The following is a 22,016-nucleotide window of genomic DNA, read 5'->3' as shown; positions in this document are numbered from 1 at the left end:
AAAGAACAAAGGTGCGATTTCTGCCTCCCGCTTGTTAAGTTTTTAGGAGTGCCCACAAACATAAATTATCAACAAAGCTTTTGCAGCACTCAGCTGTCGTAGTAGCCACCTTGTTTAGCGATCGGTTTGTTTTCTCTAGGAGGATGTACGCCATTTTGTGAAAAAGCATGGCCTAGCAGAAATTTCGGAAGTATAACATCAATCGAAGTACCTAACGTATAGCAGCTGAAAATTGCTCTCCAAGCGCACCACTTGAAATTTCAACCAAAGTTTCCGGCTTTTAGAAGCCAAGAAACAATGACCTTAAAGATGAATTGAAAGAAGATAAGCGAAACTCCACGGTGGAAATTGTACGTGTATGGCTTTCAAAATTTCTTAATGCGTAAGACCGAAGAGGCGCAATCATTCTTAGGGTGGGAAAACATAACTTTAGCGACAGAATAATGGAGCTCTGCCCGCGAGCTGATTGAAAAGGAAACGTTCGTCGTTAAAATAATTAATAAAAACAAGCAAAACATCTCATGAACTTCAAAGAAAAGAACAGGAATTTTTTATGTATTGAAAAATGATTAGGCAGCTCAGTTCTAGCACGTATTTGCCGCTGTTCCTTTATAAGCTGGTTGAATCTGCATCCCAGCCATTACAGCTAAGGCTCTCATAATGAACGCAGCGAAGCCACTATATGCCTTGCCGCCTCTTTTCATTGTTTTTGTTCTCATTTTTCTGCACAATGGAATGGCTGGTAGGTGGTGTGAGCCGGAAGACCTGTTCAAGGTGATGTTCATATTTCTTCTTGCTTACTATGAGGAATCAGCATTCTTCTTTTTAAGAGTAGAAAAGAAGCTGTGGCGCAAGTCGTAACAAATTCGCCACTAATCTTCAGAATGAACCAAGATGGCATCAGCGGCTATCTTGGCCAGAGTACTCAGCGAAATGCACGATGCGTAGGAAATGACACCTAAGTAGCTCCAAGTACGATTTGGTTAAAAACGCTGGTGATTCCTAAAAAATGGCTGAGGCTTAGCTAAGGTTAAGCCTAGTCAGATGCGAAGCATATTGATGGCTAGGCTTGGTAATACATGGCTTTCCTTGGTTGAATACTTGGTCATTTTAATACAACCACTAGAAGTGTAGCAAGGATTGCCGTGGCAGCTATATACGGGATCATCGGTGAATTCAATGCAGAGTGTACAACCGCTGCCCCAGCACCGGCTACAACAGCATTCTTGGCACCCGGAGAGCGAGGCAAGCTCAGCTTTATACCGCTGTTGTAGCGTCACGTGGTCAGCTGCAGCGCCTCTATGTGGAGCCTCCCCCGCCGCGGCCGACCGCGCGAGCCGGCAGCCCATCTCTCCTCTGCTGTGACGTCATGTTACGTGGTCAGCCGCCGCGCCTCTGATGTGGAGCCTCCACCGCCGCGGCCGACCGCGCGAGCCGGCAGCCCATCTCTCCTCTGCTGTGACGTCATGTTACGTGGTCAGCCGCCGCGCCTCTGATGTGGAGCCTCCACCGCCGCGGCCGACCGCGCCAGCTGGCAGTCCATCTCTCCGCTGCTGTGACGTCATGTTGTCACGTGGTGTCACGTGGACACGCTAAAGGTCAATGGTAGCTCCACCGCCGCGCATAAAATATGGAAGGGTCCAAAGAGACTATTTGCGGATTCCTGCTCCCAGATTACATTCTTATTTTTTTTTCGCTGCTTATTGTCACGGACTAGAAGAAGATGAAGCAGGCAGTGGCATGGGCAGTAAGGCTCACGTAAGGTGCGAAACCATTAAATAAATCGTGCCATCACCGTCTGTCATATCATTGGCTCATCGTCGACTTGCCGTAAAGTATCATTTCTGGGGAGGTGCGGGGCACTTTATCATCCTGGTCCTGGTACTTCGGCGTTGTGCGCCTGTGCTGGTCGTCTGCCGCGTGTTCCTAGTCCATGCTGCCTGGGATGTTCCCCAGCCTGCCAGACTATAACTGACCTCGCCGTTCACTCAGCCCCGGCCGTAATACACAAGACACTTACGACACCGCAGAGACCAAATCGTATGACCCCATTGACCCGAGAATTTACATTGTTTCACTTTATCTCAAAAATCTGATGACAAATTCATGAAGGCGAAGATAAGGCAAAGAATTTGTATATAACACTAAGTAGTCTGCATACAGTCAGATTTTAAGGGAAATCTCACGCGGTAAATCATTAATGTCAAAGAAATTGCACATTTCTGCCTTTATGAGCTGAAAATCAATATTTTTCGTTTTATTGAACAAATTGACTCAGTTTTTATTGAGCAGACGAATCATCCCATGCGTTCTACTCTATAGCTTGAATAGTGAAGAAATACTCCAGCTGAATAAGCCAGTGTTGGATGGGCATAAGGGCGGCTCAAATACCTCTGGGTTTCAGCAAGTGCCTAGCACAGAGTAAGAATTATTTGAAATACCACCTACCAAATCGGTGAAGCTACGCACGATTCATGCACCGGGCTTTACATTTATCGCTTCAACACAATATTTGTGACTTTTATAAGGGTTCACCTTTTGCGTCTTTGAGACGTGATTGTCTTTTCTATCCTTTAAGCGCTGGTGAGCTTTGTGTTGTCCCTTTGAAATTGGTGAAGTTTCGCTTCATTTTTTCGCGAGAATACGCATCCATTTTCCTTTATTTTATGGTTAATGCTTTGGCGACGCTCACTGTTTCTTCGTTATTATGTGATATTGATGTTAGTCGCTGTTTATCAATAGTGCTCATTTCGATGATGGTTTCTTGCAATTTCACGTTTCCTAGCTGTTGTTTTCTTGTACGAGTTCCGTGACTCAGAAAGAGTGCGGGTAGAAAAAAGTTTAAAAGAAGTGTGTAAAAGTAAACGCAGTGAGATCAGAACATGATATTTCTGGTAATACGTTTTTTTCTCTCTTGACGTGGAACGAGGGCAATGGAGGACGCCGCTACAAGGGCTAAGGTGGAATTTATACCACATTAGGTTCCTTCGTGTGCTCTCACAATGCGCCGGCGCTTTATTTCTCTCGTTAGACGATAAGGAATGAATTTCTCAGTACAAGACGGCGAAGACGAAGTTCCCAGTATAAAATGGCAAGCAGAGAGAGTTTTAGCTGAGCGGGTTTGTGCGCTCGCTCCGCTCAGCGAGCTAGCGGGAGCGCTACTGCGCATGCGCGAAGCGCTCAGGCGGGAGCGCGCGAGCGGAACGGCTCCTCCGCCCCGCTCCCGCGCGAGCCAAGCGGAGTCCGGAGCGGGCCGACGAGCGGGCCTCGCGCAAAGCCTTTTGGGCTCGCAATAGCCGAACCAAACGTAAACATTCAACATTGCGGCCGCCAGCGCGGGTCTTGCCGGATACTTTTTGGCATGGCGAACAGATTGCGGGCGGTGTCGGATAACTTGCGAACGTAACTCGATCACGATCGACGCTCGCACGCTTAGAGGATGGATGCACACGCTAGACAACGCTACAAATGCGTACACGCGCACGCTGCGAGGGGTGACTTGCGTGGTCTTGGCTTGGCTCTCGCAGTGGCAGACATTTAAATTTTTTTGTAATACGAAAGCTTCACTGCTGAAACCAAACCACTGTTGTTACCAGAAAGCATACAGCAAACGTAAAGAGCTATTATTGATTTATTCACGCATATATCAGAGAGGCTTACTTGTAACCATTTCCTGGCAAGTCCAGTTACCACCACTAGAAGGCGCAACGAGTCGCCTCGCTTGAGCGGACGGGGAAGACGCAGCGCAAAAACTCTACTCTTGCGCGATGCTCCGTTGTGACTCCACTGGGAGTTAACCATGAGTTAACTGCGAGCGGAGCGGACAGTAAACCAGCTCAGCTAAGACTATCTATTGTAGAGTATCTGTTCTCGCTTCAGCGAGCGCGGCTTCGGCCGCTTATCTGTTTTTTCAGCAGCGTCCGCTCCGGCGGACGCAGTTGTTGCTGCGACACGCGTCTTTCCTTTTTCTCTTTCCTCTGATAATTTAACTCTCGTCTGTCTGCACGTGGCAGCGGTGGTGGCTTGGCTCGAGGCAGTAGGCAGGCCTGTGCAATTTCCTCTACATCCTTCCCTCAGCCACAACAACAACAACAACAACGAATAATGAGAGAGATGAATCTGCAGGCGGACGACGCCATCCCCGCCTGTGCTTTGGATGCGGTGCCGACCCAGCACTGAAGGAACACTACACGGCTGGGAAGTAGCTTCTTCGGCTTTAGACTGTCGCGTAGTGTTCTTCTGTTGTTGCGGCACCGGATCTGTGGTGACAGCAGTGCCAGCGACATTAAACCGTTTCGAACATTGGCGAGTACTGTCGCCGGTGACAAATTTGCTGCTTCGCCGCAGCGATAGCTCCCTCGCTCCCTCGCTGAGAAATGCTTCGACAGTTTACACTCCGCCCGACACCCCCGCCCACCAGCCGCCCAGCTATAGCGAGCTTGGAGCCACTTTCAAGTTTTCTATAAAAGTTTGAAAATCATATGTTCAATTAAAAATCGCAATCTGGCATGTATACATCTAAAACCCGTAAAATATTCCTCTTTATAATGCTTCGTCAATAGCATTCGAGGGCATGTTTATGGCGTCGCTCGTCCAGGCATGTCCCTACGCTTGTGCGTGCCCTTTAAGAAATGTTGCGTATTGTTTGTTTGTGTATAGGTTCTTTTTTGCTTTTTTCACACTCTACTCAAATAAACGCTTGCGTTTGATTCAGCTCAGAAAAACAAGGCCAGCTGGTCTTTGCTAGTCGTGACACTTGTAAAACTGTACTTGTTAAAAATAGCTCACAGTACGGAAATTTTCGAGAACTAGTCTGCTTTCAAAGCATCTGTATTTCTTCACTTTAAAGTTCTACAGACTTTCTGCGAAATATCGCGCTAACTAAGTTCTATCTTTCCAGTTCGTGAACACAACTGAGAAAATATGGGTGTACAACTCCTCTGAGCTGCGCAATGTTTGCAAAGTGGACGTGATGGACCACATAAACAAGACGAGATACGACTATTACTTTAATCGAACGATTTACACGACTGATGGGGGGTATGGTTTTATTTCTTTCTTTATTTATTTATGTAAAAATACTGCAGGCAGCAATGCTGCCCAAGCAGGACAGGGTTACATACGCTCTAGTAGCAATTCAGCTAATACGAAGTGTGTCCTATAAAAGTTCACGTTTTGCTTTCTTTCAGAAACTCAACTACACCTCTCTGGGGTCTGGTATTTAATAACAGGATGCTCGTGGGACCGCTAAGTAAGTTCGCATGCTGCAATTTCTTCTATCTTTTGATTCCTTGCGTGTCAGTTTTAAAACGTCTTGAGGTTTATCTATCGGAAAATTTTACATGGTAAATCTGTTTATGTGAACTCGGTATTAAATGGGTTTTTTTTGTGTAGAATTCCGCTGCTAGGCACTAGATTAGACGCAGCTAAAACTGTATTCGCCAGATAACCCAGCGCCATATGATTCTCCAGCGTACTTCTGGAGAGTGAGTAACATAAACTAACCAAATATCGAATCCTGCTAAATATGTTTCGTGCCCATTGCACTATCTTTTTTAGTGCGAAAGGTAAACGCCGAGCAGGATATTGCGATGTTTTTGGTTTGGTCCACCACTGTCGACGGTAGCAGCACCCCACGAGATCGTTTATACTCCTAGGGCCCCTGCATGGCCTATACACCAACTATGTCCCTGCTGTTTTCCTCCGAAATAATTGTTTTGTAGCGAGAGCTACAATGGCCACGCACTTGAAATTTCGCTGTGGCGGTGCTCCGAGGAGGCACAGAGACCGACCTTGAGCCATTGCCTTGCAACCGCCTTGGCTGCAGGACGCCACGCGCTCGCCGCGCCATCTGGCATGACCTCACACAGCGCGCCTCGCCGCGGAGCCCCCGCGGTGGTTGGTATGACGTCACACCGCTTACCTCGTCGTTGCGCTCGCCACCGCTCGCTTCGCTAGCTGTCTCGCATGCCAGATATCATGCAGGAGGATTGAAAAGGAGAGCTCGCGTGTGCCGCAACCACAGTTGAGGCGGCAGTCAGGATATACATAGCTTTCACTACGTATATCCTGGCATACCCGAGCAAAGCCACTGCAAATTTTATTTACTAATACTACTTCCTCCGACACAGCGTCGCCCGGACGCTGCGCTGGCCCCGTTCCCGGTTCGCGATAGCCATCGGAGTCGGAATCCCGCGAGCAACCGCCGAGCAGCGATAGACGTGCGCTGCTCGTGGTGTGTCTTTTCATGCGGTTGTATTTGAGGCGGTGTTGCCGCAATTGCTTACGCTTGTCCTGCTCGATGTACCTGCGTTAAAACCATACCTTTTACAGCACGATAAACAGCAGGATAAGGTGACATTAAAAAGTAAAGTAACAAGACACACCGACGTTTATCCAATTCTGCTTCCGTTTGTTTAGAAAATTTAGCAAAAATTCAATGTCATTGTTATAATGAAATGCTAATTTGGTATGCGAGAATCTATACATTATTTTTCCCTTGAGCTCGCATCTCTGACAGTACGCCAGAAGAGGGCGATTAACTTTCCTTCTTGTGCAACACTGGCGCTGGTGAACTCTTACAGCTTAATATGGGGCTGCAAAGAGAGGGTTTGGTCGCTAGAGTAAAATAATAGTTTGTTTAACTTTTAGTGGTCAGTAGCGGAGCCTGTAGTTCACCTTGCTTAGGCGCATTGTATCATGTCAGTTATTTTCACTGCTAAATCTCTGTTTGTGGATATCCAAGCATGACATGCTCCATGGATGCCCTCGACCCTGTGTGACACTCCCGCAGAAAGGTATCGCACAACTTTCATTATCCTCACGTTGGAAGGACTCACGTATGATCACGTTATTGCCCCGCGTAGGGCCCTCGTATTCTTTCCTGCAGCCTTCGTTATCGGGTTCGACGCGGGGTCGTAAGACGCCGCTAAAGGCTTCAAAAAGGCACTCGCACACTGCAGCTACTAGAGACGTAAGTGCTGGGAAGCCTTTATAAATTTTGCTTCTACCTGGGCTTAGCGTTGATCCGACCCGTCGTTGCATTCGCACTGTAGCGAAAAATCGCAAGGAGGTTCCGAGTTTTATAACAACAAAAATTACTGCTCACAATGGCCTATTTGCATGAACGAGCTCGGTTTCTGGCTTGTTTTGATTGTAGTATTCAACGACGCAAAGAATGCGTAGTTTTCGGCTGCTTCGAATTCAAAAAGAGATGAACAAGCAATGACTACAAGAAGTGCACCAAAGCGTTGGTGCCACTTTTAAATATTCTACTAGCACTCTCGTCAGGGCATGTCTTCCAAAAAGCCATGTCATTTTATTAAAAGAAAATTTATAGAATTAAATTTCAGGAAAACCATTTATAATATCCTCACACAAAACAATAAAATTTTAAGCTTGCTGTCGCTAAACTTCTAGTTTCAAGCAACATGCATAAATATCATATTTGTTCTATTTTATCTTGACTCCTGGGGCATTAAGGATATGTTAGAAGGGAAAAAATGTACTGATGTTGAACATGCCCAACACCACGGCGCTTATTTTTCGCGTCATAAATAAACGCACAATGACGTAGGCTGAGACTGCGCTACACGGGTCAGAGATCAGCGGCGGTGATATGTCGGGCAGAATACCAGAGTGCTGTTTTTCTCCTTTCCTGGGAATATCTAATACACGCGCGGCCCGCCTCGTGCATAGGACACTACGGTTTAAAATAGAACGGTTGACAAGTTCGCAGCTTTCAAAATGCAAGGCGTCCCTTGCAGTTATTTATTAATTTACATTTCGGTGGTGATTTACTTGTGGTCTGTTTACTCATACTGTGATAAAAATAACAGGAAATAAATTACGGTAATTTTCTACAATACTTCGTTATTTTTCGCTGAGTATTTTGTTACCAAAAAGTGCGGGTATTTTGTCGACTTAATACAATAATTGCTATTGTTTTGAAATAACAGAAATGTATACTTGATAAAATTACGACCATAAAGTCTTCAGGCATCTATTTACGTATCCTAATCTCAGTGCCTGCCGACACATCGCTGAGTACTATAATTACGCAAGTGTTATCGCGTTCTCGTGAGGCTGATTGTATATTCTTCTTTTTTATACACCACACGTTAATTCAGTCAAATTAGTCCCATAATTCTAGCACGAAACGAGGTAACCCACAGGCCAAAACTTTATCAGGGGTGCTACGCTGGAAGGCCCGAGTTTGCTGAAACTCGGAATCTTCCCGAGCTCTGGCGACGCCCTCGGATGAGTTAACTAATGGTAGCAAGACAAAATCCCACCCCCGTCACGCCTCCAACTTCATTGGGTCATCTGGATATATTCCGTGCTTTATCATCACATCGGCGCCACCTCATGGGCTTCTTGGGCGGTCTACAAAGAACGGGTCACGTGAGCCAACCGCCGGTGCACTTTTCATTTGTGTGTCGCTCCACCAAGTGCATTGCGTGTGCAATTAGACAAACAAGGTTTGTTGAAATTTATAATGCACTTAGTACATCTTTATAAGCATTTTATAGTGTGCAAGATTTGGATTTAAAGCTCTCTAGAGTGATTCATGCATTATTAAATTTTGCTTTGTACCGCGAGGGAACGCTACCAACGCTACGGTCCCGTCATCAGCTGATTTGCCAAAGGCGACGAGGCACATGTGCAACGCTGTGAAGGCTACGGAAGTAGTCCGCAAAAAAAAAAAATAAAGACAGGTATATTACTCCGCGCTGTTCTGTGGCCGTGTGGTCTAACGCGTCGCTCCGGAGAGCCGACAGGCAATGGGAGTGCGTGGGTTCAAATCCCGCATGGTGAAACTTATTTTTTCGCAGATTTTTTTTTCATCGCAAGTTGAATTTCGCATGACCTCAATGAGAAAACTCGTTTTGTTCACAATCGCTTTAATATTATTCCGTGTTCTGAAATGAACTGCATGCATCTGTTCATTTGATGCATACCGCGTTAATGTGAGCTGTCCGAAATTCGTTGTCAATAAGCTCGCACCGGCTTTTGGTCAGCAGTGGCGGTTTTCTTCCCGATTCTGCAGCACTGTGACTATACTTTTTAGATGCAGGCGAGAGGTTTGTGCGAAAGATGACATTCATTCGTCGGGTTTAATTAATTAGCAGTTGCCCCATTAAAAAGTGGCCGTCTGCAACTTTCGATTTCGCCGTTGCCGAGGAGCGCACTTTTTTTTTAGCCTCTCGTAAGGTACCTGGCATGTTATGAATTGTTCTGTGCAACCGGCTAGCGGCTGATCCAGTCTTCGCCAAAATAGTCTGGGACCGACTTTGGCACTGTGCTGTAGAATAGCCCAAAGGACTTGGCGACAAAAATTATTTTTTACTGATCGCAAAGTTCAGAAGCAAGATGTCTGTTAATTTAGAATGCTGGTTTATCATGCAGGAGCGCAGAAATCATGTTCTAGGCTTCTTAATCGCCTATTTTCTCACTGTATATGTGTCACATTCTTGTGCATATCTGCAATTCTTTTGTTTTTGTTAAGATATCTCTCGTTCTTAAGCAAAGCGCGTTTTCCTTTGTCATTGAAGAGAGCTCTATAACTTGGCTATTATATGCGGCAAAAGAGCAGTATATTTAAACCGATTGGTCAAATTATTTTTACACACACCACCTCGATAAGGCCTGTTTTCCCATGCTCAGTGTTAAATTTTGAACGTAGTGTTGATTCACACAGTGACAGAAAATAGTACTGCCTCAAGAGTCAGCTTGGCTCGATTTCCCTGCTCTCCTAGAAGAGCAGAAGCTGCTCAGGCAGGATTTTCATGCAGCCAGGTAAAAAAAGTTCCAAACTGTGGGAGCGTCAACTACGAATGCAGAAAAAGTTGTACAACGCTAGGAAAAAAATATTTCGAAAGAGCAAACAATAAATGAGACAGGACAATAAAGAATGCTGACCCCGCAGTGTTTGAGAGAAATGGTTTATTCTGGAAGCAGCCAGTGGCATGGATCACAGTGCATACAAATTAAAGGACACGTGCAGGGATGTACACCAACACACAATCATTCAAGTGCTCCAAAATTGAAAAAAAAAGTGGAGCCATCGAACAACGCTATTTGATAAAACGAAAACCTCAAATTTTCATCACTGGAATCACTCAAATCAAATCACTCAAATGTTCATCACTGGAATCAGTGCTCGACTCATCAGAGGAGGAGTTGCACGAGTCAGAAATTCTGAAGACAACCGGTTCAATTTCAGCGTCAACAATCATATCGCGTTGCCATGCTTCAGCCTCAACTTGCTCCACATGAACACAACAGTTTTGCCAGTTTTCCTGGCTTACAGACGCCAGTGCTTCCGGCAGGAGCTTTTCCACTTCAGCCAAAGTGAAACGTTTATTGCGACTATGAATATTGCATAAGAATGCAATCTGCCAAGTGACACAAAAGCTACCGTTTAAAAACCCATTGAAATGCATGCATGAAATAGCTGGAAAAATCCATGCACATATTACATGCGCAAACATGAGGTAAAACAAAAAATTATCTACACTGTGCGTAAAACTGCTCAGTTACTGATAAACGGAAGCGGTTTTTGAGGTTTAATGCCCCAAAGTAACTCAAGCGATGAGGCATGCCATGGTGAAGGGCTGCCAATAACTTCAACCATATGGTGTTCCTTAACATCCACTGACACTGCACAGTACACGGACCACTATCACTAATCAATGGTAGAATATTCTATTAACCATGACATGCATGAAAGCAAAAACAGAGCATTCTTACAACCATTGTGTTCAATGCATAATGTGCCTTCCTCGTGAAATAGTTGGCCTTCACCATGTCAGGGCTGGACTTCGAAGGGGCCTTTACGCCAATGTAGGTCCCGTGGACGCATCCCACGACGTCTGTGATGCCGCCGCGCAGAAGGAAATGCTCCTTAACATACGCACGCTCGGCCGCAGTTGTGGGGAAAGCGAGCCACCGCTTCTGCACAGCCGCGTCGATAAACGCGTCAGAGACGTCCCTGACACAGCGGCTCACAGTGCTTTGGTGGCGTCCAATAAAGCGGTCTGAGCCGACGCTCCCCTGGAAGCTCCCAGTCACGAAGAACCGGAGGGCGCAGAGGATTTGCTCTTCGACCGAAAGCGAATGAGGCCCGGCACGCACTCTCCGCAGGCGTGGGTCGTCGCCTAACTCTTTACACAACCATCGTACCGATGTTTTGGAGAGGCGAAAATGTCGCTGGAATTCGCCGTCGGCCATGGCAGTAAACGGGTCCTGCCAGCCGTACTGGCATTTGCCGTCAGAGGAAGCGATGACCCAGGCTGCTGCTGCTGCCGCCATGACAGTCCCGAGATGAATTCGGGGCACTTCACCGTTCACGAGTTTAGCTCCGAGTTCACCTGTCAATCAAAACCATTGGTCACGCCCCCGGCGTGCCGTACATAAATTATAGGCGTACGCGCTATGGGTGGGCCACTCCCAACATCCCTGCCGGCTACAGGTATGCTGCGCGGCTGTGCTGATTGCTGACAGACATCGACGATGTTGACCATCGAAGTATAACAGGCAAAATGGACGTCTTCGCTGATTAATCTAAGCTCCTCTGCGAAGGACACGCAACGCGGCGACAGCCGCCAATTTCTTCGCTCGCATACCAAGATTGCACAACATTATAGCCTGCTGCAACCACGTAAGACACAGCACAACGCTGACGGCGCGTCACACCCGCTTGCAAGGCGTCAAACACGGAGCACGACGACGAAACTGTGCTTGGAGCACGTCCTACTCCAACATCACATCCCAGGTGTTTGGCTTGGCCGCCCTTTCATCGGTGATAAAGCTCAGCATCAATGTGTCAAAACATCCGGGATCGACAAACGGTCGCTGCTCCAGACCCAGTGCAATAAAGAGTTCGTAATTTCCAGCACGCAAGCACTGCGCACTTCACAACCGTAACACCTTTCTCTGTTATAAGTCCGATTCCATTATTACAAACAGGATCCCTCACCTGCCCGAACGATATTATTGCGATGTCACTGCGGTATACAACGGCGATCGACGTTAGTGACAAAACCAGTCCTCAAAACCTTGAAGTGCGCGACGTAAACAAATACTACGCAGATACGCGCGCCACCACCTTCACAGCTTTTAGTCAGCGTCTGATGACATAGGATGAGTTGTGTCGCTTGGTAGCACGATCTTCGCATCCGCAGTGCACTAAAGAGGCGTCACACAGAACAGGCATTTGTAATGAATCATTGAATACAGCCAAACAGCAATTTTTTTCTCACACCGCATCACAGCCGCTCGCACGGCCAATTTCTACCGCTGAGATTCGCCAAAAGCGTACTAAAAGCAATGGTTGGCCATAGCGGGGTGCGGCAGCGGCCGTAGCAGCGGAGAACTCCACCTGAGGTCACTGCAGAGAGCAGCAGTGACGCGGGGATGCAGTGCATTCAGTTTTTTGCTTTTGTGTATTATGCAAGCCGGAAGATGCATGACTGTTATATTTTGATATACGACAGAATAAAATATATTATCGCAATGGCCGAAAAATAAGACAGATTCAGCGTGTAGTAGTTGCCCAGTCATTGCAGTCGAAGGTAGCGCTACCGGCGGCGTATCAACGCAGGAGCTCTCTCGTTTTCGGCAAGGTGGGCTGCCGCTCTAGTTCGTATGCAAGCCACGCTGCAAGCAATGGCCTCACTATCGCCACTAGCGGCAGAAAGCGTCAAATCTTTGTTAATTTCCTAAAGCTATGCTTTTCAACAACGCTTCATTGGATTCAGATTTTAAAAATACATTTGGAAATGAACAAAACGTTTATAATATTATCTGTTGCCTTTTAACGTATTCGAGAGAAGAGAAAGGGTTGGTACAAGAGTGCACCTAGTGCGCACTGTTCGTCTTCGGAAATAGAGAGACAGATAGAGCCTGAAAGAGAAGACACGCCTTATGCACGCCTTTGACGCGCCCGAAAAGGCGTGTCAAACAGCTTGCGGCGAGTGTGCAGATAGATAGCAGAGAAGTCACGATTTCGCGATTGCTGGTATGGCACTGATAACTTCAGGTAGCGCTGCAGCCTGGTATTGCGCAGTGTATTGTGTTTGAAGTGTGAAAGAGGCGCGCAGGGTGCGCTTGTATCGCCTTTACCTGGCTTTATCTCTACATTTTATTCTCCGCTGCGTGGGCACGTTCCGCGCTATCTTCGTTCACTGACTGCCGTCATCGCGAACTCGGATGAAACTCGGGCGAGCGCCAAACTCGGGACTTCCGGCATAGCGCCCCAGGCTGCGTAAATTCATTTTCGCTTTCTTATCTTGTGTGCCTGCACGCCAGGTTTGAAGGCGTTATTCCTGTAAGTCTTTTGTAATAAAAAATTCGATTGATAGTAAGCGCTTCGTTTGTGTATATTTATTGCATAGTCCTTGTTTCTTCGCTCTGTTGAAATATAATAAATCCGCATTTGACATATAAATATCGAACTCTACAGAAGCAGGGGAAGATTAGGCTTCGGAAGATTCTTAGGAAGATTAAGAATAGCGCCGCACCGACACCTTGGTACGCGGCTCAAATCCCGAGCCGAAAAGGGCAGTCCCCCCCCCCCCCCCCCCCCCCATGTGCGAGCGAGCGCAGCAATCACGCCATCCGTGGCGCTCCAGTCGCTGCGGCGCCGGCGCCGTCTCTTGTTAGTTAAGGTAACTAACTATGGTAGGTAAATATGAGAGAAGCCAACAGCCACAGAAACCAAGAAGCACAGGGGATTTTTTAATTAATTAATTTTTTTGTGGTGTTGATCTAGTAAGAATATTACTCAATATGTTGTCGCTTAAAGCTAATTGATTAGAAGAGCAGAAGAAAAAACAACCACATGCCGCCGGTGGGATCCGAACCCACGACCTCAGAATTACCCGTCTGGTGCTCTACCTCTGAGCTACGGCGACGGCTGTCAAACCTTCTGCTTTCACGGGTATTTATGTATACAAATAACCTAACCTTGAGAGTGTTCATCAGCGCCACCCAGGTAAAGTGCATCGCGGGGAAGCCAATCACAGGGGACAAGCGGGGCAGGTCCCCACAATAGGTGACGGATAGTGATACGTGACGCCAGTGTTGAATCTTTCTTTCTCTGTTTCCTTTTGGCCGGTGGCACATACAAAATTTACATTTTTTCATCTTGTATGTTCATTCAATGAGGCAAACACTCTTCTTCAAAATTAACGCGCGTTGCCGAAGCTTTTTGTTGGAAAGCAGAGCAGGAAACCAGATATCACTTTTATCATTGACCTCAGTATAAGCATTTTCGGAAGACATGGTTTATGAAGTGTTCAGAGAGGAACTTGAATGCGAGCTTTTTCTGCAGCCGCAGCCTTGCCCCATACTCGAATGCAAAGGCATGATGCTACTTGCGAATACAATGTAAACGGACGAAGAGAGTGAAACAAGATGCAAATGTTCACGGGAACTACACATTCACTTCCAGTCAACATCACCTTAATGAACAGCGTGTTCGTTTTCTTCGCATAAAAAAAACTTTCAGGAGACACTTAAGCTCTGCCTTGATTCACCTAACGGTAATAGGTTGATGGCTATATATGCGGTATCAGTCATTCTCTAAATTCACAGACGCCTGGAAATACTCATACTACCGTTGGCATGGTGGTAAAGCGGTTAAGCGATGCGCCGCTGCCCTGCGACTGCAGCTGCTGCCACCGGTGGGGCTTCTGAGATACAAATTGCTCTGCCCGAGCAACCTCTCGCCACCAGTCATTAATTTAACTGCTACCTGCCACGGTGGGCATGTTGTGATGACGCCATCAGCTCTCGAGGAAAACGTGACACAATCACGTGATCGGCCCATTTTTGTCTACCACAGAAGGTTTCGTGGGGCCGACCAGAATATGTTCGTACAGGTTAGCCATAGGCGGCCTTTTTGCTTTTTCGTTCGAAACGCCGGTGACGACAACACCATATTTTCAGCACAACGATAGCCTTAACGCTATCGTGTTGAAATATTAGGACCGTGCGTATTATGAAGATCATAGTGCAGAGAATTAATACAACGTTCATTGATTAACTAAAGATTGCTTCCTAGCTTCAAAACTCCTTATATTGTAATCAGTGCTGGACTGAAACCATCCGTTATTTCCCTTTTTCATATCAAGGTACTGGGGCCAACACCACGGAGGAATTGCTATATCAAAACGAAAACAGCACCTGCGGGGTCTTCGACGTCGCTTTCGCAGGCGGTATATATTTTACTTGCTTGACAGTTCACTACGCATATAACAAAGAGTTTTCAGTGACGACAGAATGGCAGACTAACTATCGAATGTGAACCTTTCTTACTGGAACAGGGTAACCAAGAATCGATTTTTACATATATTCTTTTTTTAGTAGCAGATTCGTTTCTGCGTCAAGATTACAGGAGGCATTCACTTGTAAGCATGCATCAGCACCTAAATTAGGTCACTCGGGAAATAAAATAAATTGGATTGATTATTTGATGCGGCTCGGTTTAACAAGCTGAACAGAGGTTACTAGACAAAAAAGACCCAGATCATGAGTGGTTGCAGCGAAAATACAATATTATATGTCTGCTTTTTTTTTTCCTGCGGCATACGTTAGCCTGTTAAAGAAGACGCTTTGTTTCTTTGCTGTCCTCATACAATAACTCCATAGCTGCGGCCTTTCAGGCCGCAGTGAAAACATGTCGAGGAGCTCAGCACAATAAAAAGGGCATGAAACTGAGGTACACAATCTATTGACGGATTTTTTTTGGGGAGCCGGCAAGCCACCATACAAGAAAAAAAAAACAGAATACACAAGCCTGTTGCTACTCCAGGCATGAAACACATCCTCTTATTTTTTTTTAGTGTTGGGATGCCCTCGACAATTACAAAACTTACGTCTCACTAAGATAGTGTACACTAAGGCTGGTTTGCATAAATCAAACAAATTTCCATAAATTCATAAAGAGTAAGAGATCCACCATGAAACAAAAGGATGATGTGTTTCTTTGCAATCAGTCCGTAAATTGTCAGCACTAATCGAATAATCAAAGCAGTGCGATCATTAAAAAAGGGAAGGATATTGCCGAGCTCCAAATTGCCTAACTCAGTTCGAGCTCCTTGTTTGGCTGGACGTGCTCACCTTCGTTTTTATTGCATTGTCCAATCAGGAGCAGACAGCAGCCTTTGTACCACAAAACACATCTGCTCATCAAACTGAGATAGTTGAAGGGGGGACGCTGCACCGCTACATTCTTTAGATGGCGTCCGTTGGTAAAGAATTTTCAATGTTTTCGTTATCAGCGTAGTAGTAAAGCAACAATGTTAGCATGTTCCAGCTCTTATTTCACGTCTAGAAGTACTGACGTGGGAATATATGATGGTAATGACCTACTAAACTGACTGGCATTCGTTACTTTGCGCGTGATACCTTCAAGAGCTATTTTCATGCTCTCCTTGGCAGGTGGGCAGACGTGCCCACAAGAAGACAGCTGCATTTTCAAGTACTGTGAACTATTAAAAGAAGTAAGAAGGGCTTATCGTTCCGTTTACTTTTCTGTTCGGAACAGCTATATACCTTTTATTTACTAATACTATGAATAAGGTGGGTTATTCTCAGTGTCTGTTTTCTTTTTTTCGAGGATAACACTCAATATTAACGATTTCTATTTTATTTTTAGAGTACTTTGGCTGGTACGAGATCCGAGTGCGGAATTCTTCTTTAGAACAAGGGCCAAGCGAGGACTGTGTGGAGCATTTCACCAATCGTACCCAACGAAGAAATCAAACAGTTTTTACAGGGTGCGCTCAAATGCTTTTCCCCTGCTAAGAATTTCTTTTACCTGACCATGGAATCTGACATGCAACAACAATACCACATTGTTTGGGATCGCCTTGTAGCTGGAGTCTTCTAAATAAGTGAAATAAAATATTTAAATTCTCTGATAATGCTACAGTTTGACCGCGATTTAAAATCTCAAGCCGAACATATGTACGATTTTTAGCTAGAACTCAGTATTGGCTGCTTATCGCTGGCGGTTCTTCTGGAAACATGTAGTGTTATTCACCTGACCAGCACGACAATTTGCAGCCTGGCTATCAAGTGAGCAAGCTGGGTAAGATGGGATTGGGGCTGAAAGCAACAGGCGCTGTTAATATCTGATTAGGTGAATATGTGACTGGGCAGGAGAGAAAGCAGTTGAGTGGGCTGACGGGACAATAGAACATCAGGATGGGAGAGCGTCGCAAAAGAGTCAGGGGCGGTGAAGCTGCTTATGCTTAGCAACCAGCCTTTGAGGATAATTACCGACATGCTAGCTAATCGACCACTACATTATTAAAACGCTGTGCCAAGTTAGGGAACGCGTGATGCAAAGCATGTTGCGGCGTTTTGCATAGAGCGCACAAGAACAATTGGCTGCCATGTGGCGATAATCACCATGACCAGATTAACGAATGTAGTCATTTTCACGCGATAAAACAAAACGACTTACAGGTTTCTGCTGCACTCAAGCTTTCAGACAGCCATGGAGAGGCCCAGGAATCCTTTTTTTGAATCAGTGCTCATAATAAGCAGGCCTCATTACCTTTTTATGTTATGTCATTGTGATCAATACCACAGTTAACTGCTCGTATTCGCAAAGAAGGAGCACCAATGAGACATCATTCTATTTCTCGGGTCATGTATTCCTTCAATGCAGTTTCTTCACATCCTCTTGAAAACCAAGGAATATCTGATGCTTATACTGCTCTCGGTGTATCGGATACTTGAATTACAAGTATAGGTTTCGCACAATGATAAGCGTTGGAATAACTTGTCGAGTTTCGACGAAACTACATTTTCACGGTGGCTATGCCAGCGCCAAAAGGCGACAGACAGGAAGACATTTTAAGGGCCAGACGCTAATCCCATTAGGCGTTTCTTATGGTGCTGCCCCAATTGCGCTGCTGTAAAGGGAATTTCGGATGCATGCTAGGATGCAACGAATTTTTCTTAAAGCACGAACACGAAATAAAATTTTGCGTCCAGTAAATGACTTCAGAGCCTGCATTTCAAAAATAAACACAAAGATAAGAAGCAGAGATATACTTGTAAAACGACTATATTACCTATATCATGCCTTGTCAAAAATATGTTATGAAGTATATACTAATATACTTTGAGTTTAATATATGATGTACAGGTGCGTCTCGAAGCGCAGGTCGGAGGCCGTTGATCAAAGACGCGTCATGGCAGGCACACTCCCAGGAGTCAATCAGGAACCAGCACAGCCATTCGTCCACCTCGTCGTCCCACCGCGTGAGCGGGTGCCGGTCGTTCCCATTGCAGTTACCTCCCCGCCGAAAAGCAGCCATCCTGGCGACTTACGGGGACGAAAGAATGGTCGGGTCATAGTAGGGCTTAAGACACTCTACGTGTACAGTTTCACGCCGCTGGCAACGATGATCCGGAGAGGGATCAAGGGGCTCAGCTATGTAATTCACGGGATAAGTTTGTTGCAGAACGCGGTAAAGGCCGCGAATAGCGGGAAAGCAGTTTCGTGGCGAGGCCGGGAGTGGAGGAAGGCACCTAGAGCCAAACGTGTGCCCCGGAGGGATATGACGCGGGGGTGTCCGAGGAGTCCCGACGGTGCTTCTGTTGCCGCTGGAGCTGTGTGGCGAAAGAGCTCTGAAGTTGTCGACATTCTTCTGCATAAATGTGAGCTTCGGAAAGGGATGCGGTCTCGGAAGGCTCAGGGCGAGAGGGAAGGATGGTGTCCATGGTGGATGTAGACTCTCGGCCAGATAAGAGGAAGAAAGGTGAGAATCACGTCGTTGTCTGCGTAGCCGTATTATACGCGTAGGTACTTTGTCCTAGTTAGAGTGAGCGGTATCAACGTACATAGCGAGAATGTTACATAGTGTGCGGTTGAACCGCTCAGCCATGCCGTTGGTTTGGGGGTGATAGGCGCTGGTACAGAGCTGAACGATTTCGGATTCATTTAGCAGCGCCGCGACGTCTTCCGATAGAAAAACACTGCCAGGGTCACTGAGCAGTTGTTTTGGAGCTCCGTGACGAAGAAAAAGACGTTGCAGGATGAAAGAAGCAACATCCTGTGCGGTAGCAGATTGGAGAGTGGGTTAGATGGTCAACCGCCACGTTGACCCAGCGGTTGTTAGCCGAACTGGTTGAAAGTCGACCGCAAAGATCAATGCCGACACGGTCAAAGCGATGGGCAGGGCAGGGTAACGGCTGCAATGGAGCGGGGTCGTAGCGGGGAGGGTTCTTGCGACGTTGGCAGGCTGTACATGACCGAATGTACTGACGTATGAAGCGGTACATACCGCGCAAATAATATCGCAGACGCAGGCGAGCATACCTTTTCAATACACCGGCATGGCCACATTGTGCGTCTGCATGGAAACAGGCGCAAATCGCAGTACGGAGGTGGCTAGGAATCACCAACAGCCACTTCCGCCCGTCGGAGAGGTAGTTACGCCGGTTAAGAGGCCATCACGAACGTTAAAATGGTGGGCTCGGCGACGAAGGGTCCGGGATGAAGGAGGTGGCGAGGAATTAGAGAGGAAGGTGAGGAGCGAGTTTATGCAAGGATCCTGCAGATGATGGGAGAGCATATCAGGGACACCCAACGACGAGATATCATAGGCACACACGAGGGCAGGGGTGGAATCGCAAGAGAGTGGGGAACGGGAAAGTGCGTCGGCGTCACAGTGCTTGCACCCAGTGCGATAAATGACGTGAATACGCTCTGTCCCACGGGCCTGGGAGAAATTACTACCAGACGTTTGTCGTCGTTAAAAGCAAAGATGCGGCGAGAGCTTGTGACAGCAGCAGCAACGGCGGAAGCAGAGATGCACAGGAAGCACGGCGGAAGTAGCGGTATACGTTGGCCCAGTCGGTCTTCGGGTCACCGGACGGCGTCATGCTACGCAAGGTCACGCTGAGCTGAGGCTGCTAATTGAAAGACGGCGGTGTCCTCGACAGAGATCTCGTGCTTCGGCCATCCGGCGGGGGAGTTCGAGGACTGCGGCGTGACTGCGGGATACTGCTTTCTCGCGGAGGCAACGCACAGAAAACTTGCGGCAGTGGTCAAGGTGACGCATCTGTGTTTGATGATTCTGTCTTCCCTTCTCATCTCCGGAGCTGTGAGAGAGCGAGAGAGCATCAGCACCGCCCCTGCCGTGGGTGGTACCGCCAGCGTCAATTGCCCATCCGACTGGACAACGTTCTTCAAACTAAATTCCCCAGTCAGGGATCTGGGGAATACGAACCGCATTTAACGGGATGTTGTTTTGTGATCGGAGCACTCACTTCTCGACTGTAAATATGTAAAATAAACCCTTCTGTATAGTTTCCTCGATAACGCAGTGCGACACTGTCATTCGGAGCCGGGACCTACGGGGCTGAACGAGTCAGTCATCTCCAGCACCCGTCCGTCTCCAACACCAACTAGTTTACCAATACGTACGTCTCTACTACCGTTAGCCCTTTTACTTGTCACCCACATAAACTAGAACCACAACACCTGTGCCAGTGCATCGTCTTCCTCACTTGCCGGGCTCGTCTGCTCTCATGCTGCCTTCGGAAAACTTCCTGGCTGACGGATTGAGAGAAATCTTCGGGATAATCTCGCCCACACAAGGCAATGGAAAAAAAGCAGCACCGACGTCGTCTGTTTGTTTCATCAACGTCCTTGTTCACTTTCTGTTGCTCAATTATAAAAAATGCGGTCATCTGAAACATTATGCTCCGACTCAGTTCTCCCTCAAAGCACATTTGTTTATTTCGAGAAAATCAACTAGCTCATAAAATGGAAACTTTGCGTTTATTATTCCCTGTAGGGGCTTTGTATTACCTCTTGGAAAGGAAGCCTCCCTAGTTTCCTCAGCTTTTCTGAAAATATTAAAGAGAGATGTTGGTTTAGCGATCGTTAAAAGTCACATATAGCTTCTGCCGAAACCTAGAAGTTGGGTACACTAAACAGCTCTCAGCCAGTTATTAAAACAGAGGAACCGAAAAGAAAATTATTAAAAAAACCTACCTGCTACTTCTCATGGATTCTAAGGCATTGTGAATCCGCTGAAAGGAAAAAAGAAATTTGAATTGTAATTATATTTTCACGAAAATGAACATTACCTTAAGAAAATTATAAATTTTTATGAAAAAGGGACACATTTAGGTACAAATATGTACAACAAAATAGCGGTAGTATTGCTCTGGTTAAACCTGGAGGATTGCGAAATCAACGAGGAGAGAGAGCCGATGGAGAGCGGGCGGCGGCCCTGGCACGCTAGCTATGCGGCGCTACTGGGCATGCGCAACTAAAGACTTTATGCGCAACTGGCGAGTGTGGCGGCGCTACCTCTGAGTCACCTTCGCAGCGATGGCGGATGCGCGCCAGCTGTGCGCCTGTGCCGTCACTGCTTCTCGCGCATGCGCAGTATGGCCTTTCCTCAGCTCCGCGAAATGGCTCGGAGACTCGCGTAGTGTTGCTTTCTAAACTAAAATTCAGAACCTAAACCGCAGAAGAAATGCTTTTCGTTTTGGTACTGTTCGCACTAGGCATTCAATAGAAGGGCCGGCTGAGCAGCTCCCTGTGAGGCCGGCAATGTCATTCTGTCAACGTCACAGAGCCCGTTGAGACAAGAAAGAAATTACAATATGGCTTTTGCACACCACACTTTCGTTGGTTGGCGCCTGCATGGCAGACACTGATAACATGTAATTCACTTTAAGCTACAAGAGGATTTTTGTTTAACTTTTGCCTCCTTAGCTATGTCTACTACTTTCGCTTACAGAATTACGCATATTGAAAGCTTGGAAAGCCTCTGTTTTCAAATCGAAGAGAGCATACTTTTCTGCCGGTGCACAACTCTGTGCGCGGTGTCGCGGAATATTGTGGGCGGCTGTTCCCGACACCAGCAGCGCAACGTCTGCGAACGACGCTAACGAAATACATTAGGAATATTAAAATCATCCTCGGAAATGAGCCTTATGCTTTTTTACATGCTTATTGCAGTTGCGAACTAGCC

At 46.7% G+C, this 22,016-nt stretch overlaps 1 protein-coding gene across 1 annotated transcript; it reads left to right on the top strand.

The window, feature by feature from the left end:
- Positions 1 to 660: 660 nt before the first annotated feature.
- Positions 661 to 16,812, top strand: LOC149346447 (uncharacterized). The gene is made up of 5 exons (XM_089541335.1): positions 661 to 774; positions 4,901 to 5,040; positions 5,190 to 5,251; positions 15,138 to 15,221; positions 16,664 to 16,812. The coding sequence occupies exons 1-5, from the start codon at positions 661 to 663 to the stop codon at positions 16,810 to 16,812; spliced, it is 549 nt and encodes a 182-aa protein (XP_089397461.1).
- The last annotated feature ends 5,204 nt before the right edge of the window (positions 16,813 to 22,016 follow it).

This window comes from Amblyomma mixtum, chromosome 4, assembly GCF_055824585.1.
Source record: "Amblyomma mixtum isolate Tamu chromosome 4, ASM5582458v1, whole genome shotgun sequence".
NCBI classification, from domain to species: Eukaryota; Metazoa; Arthropoda; class Arachnida; order Ixodida; family Ixodidae; genus Amblyomma; species Amblyomma mixtum.
The sequence above is the reverse complement of the archived record's forward strand: the minus strand, read 5'-3'. Positions and strand labels throughout refer to the sequence as shown.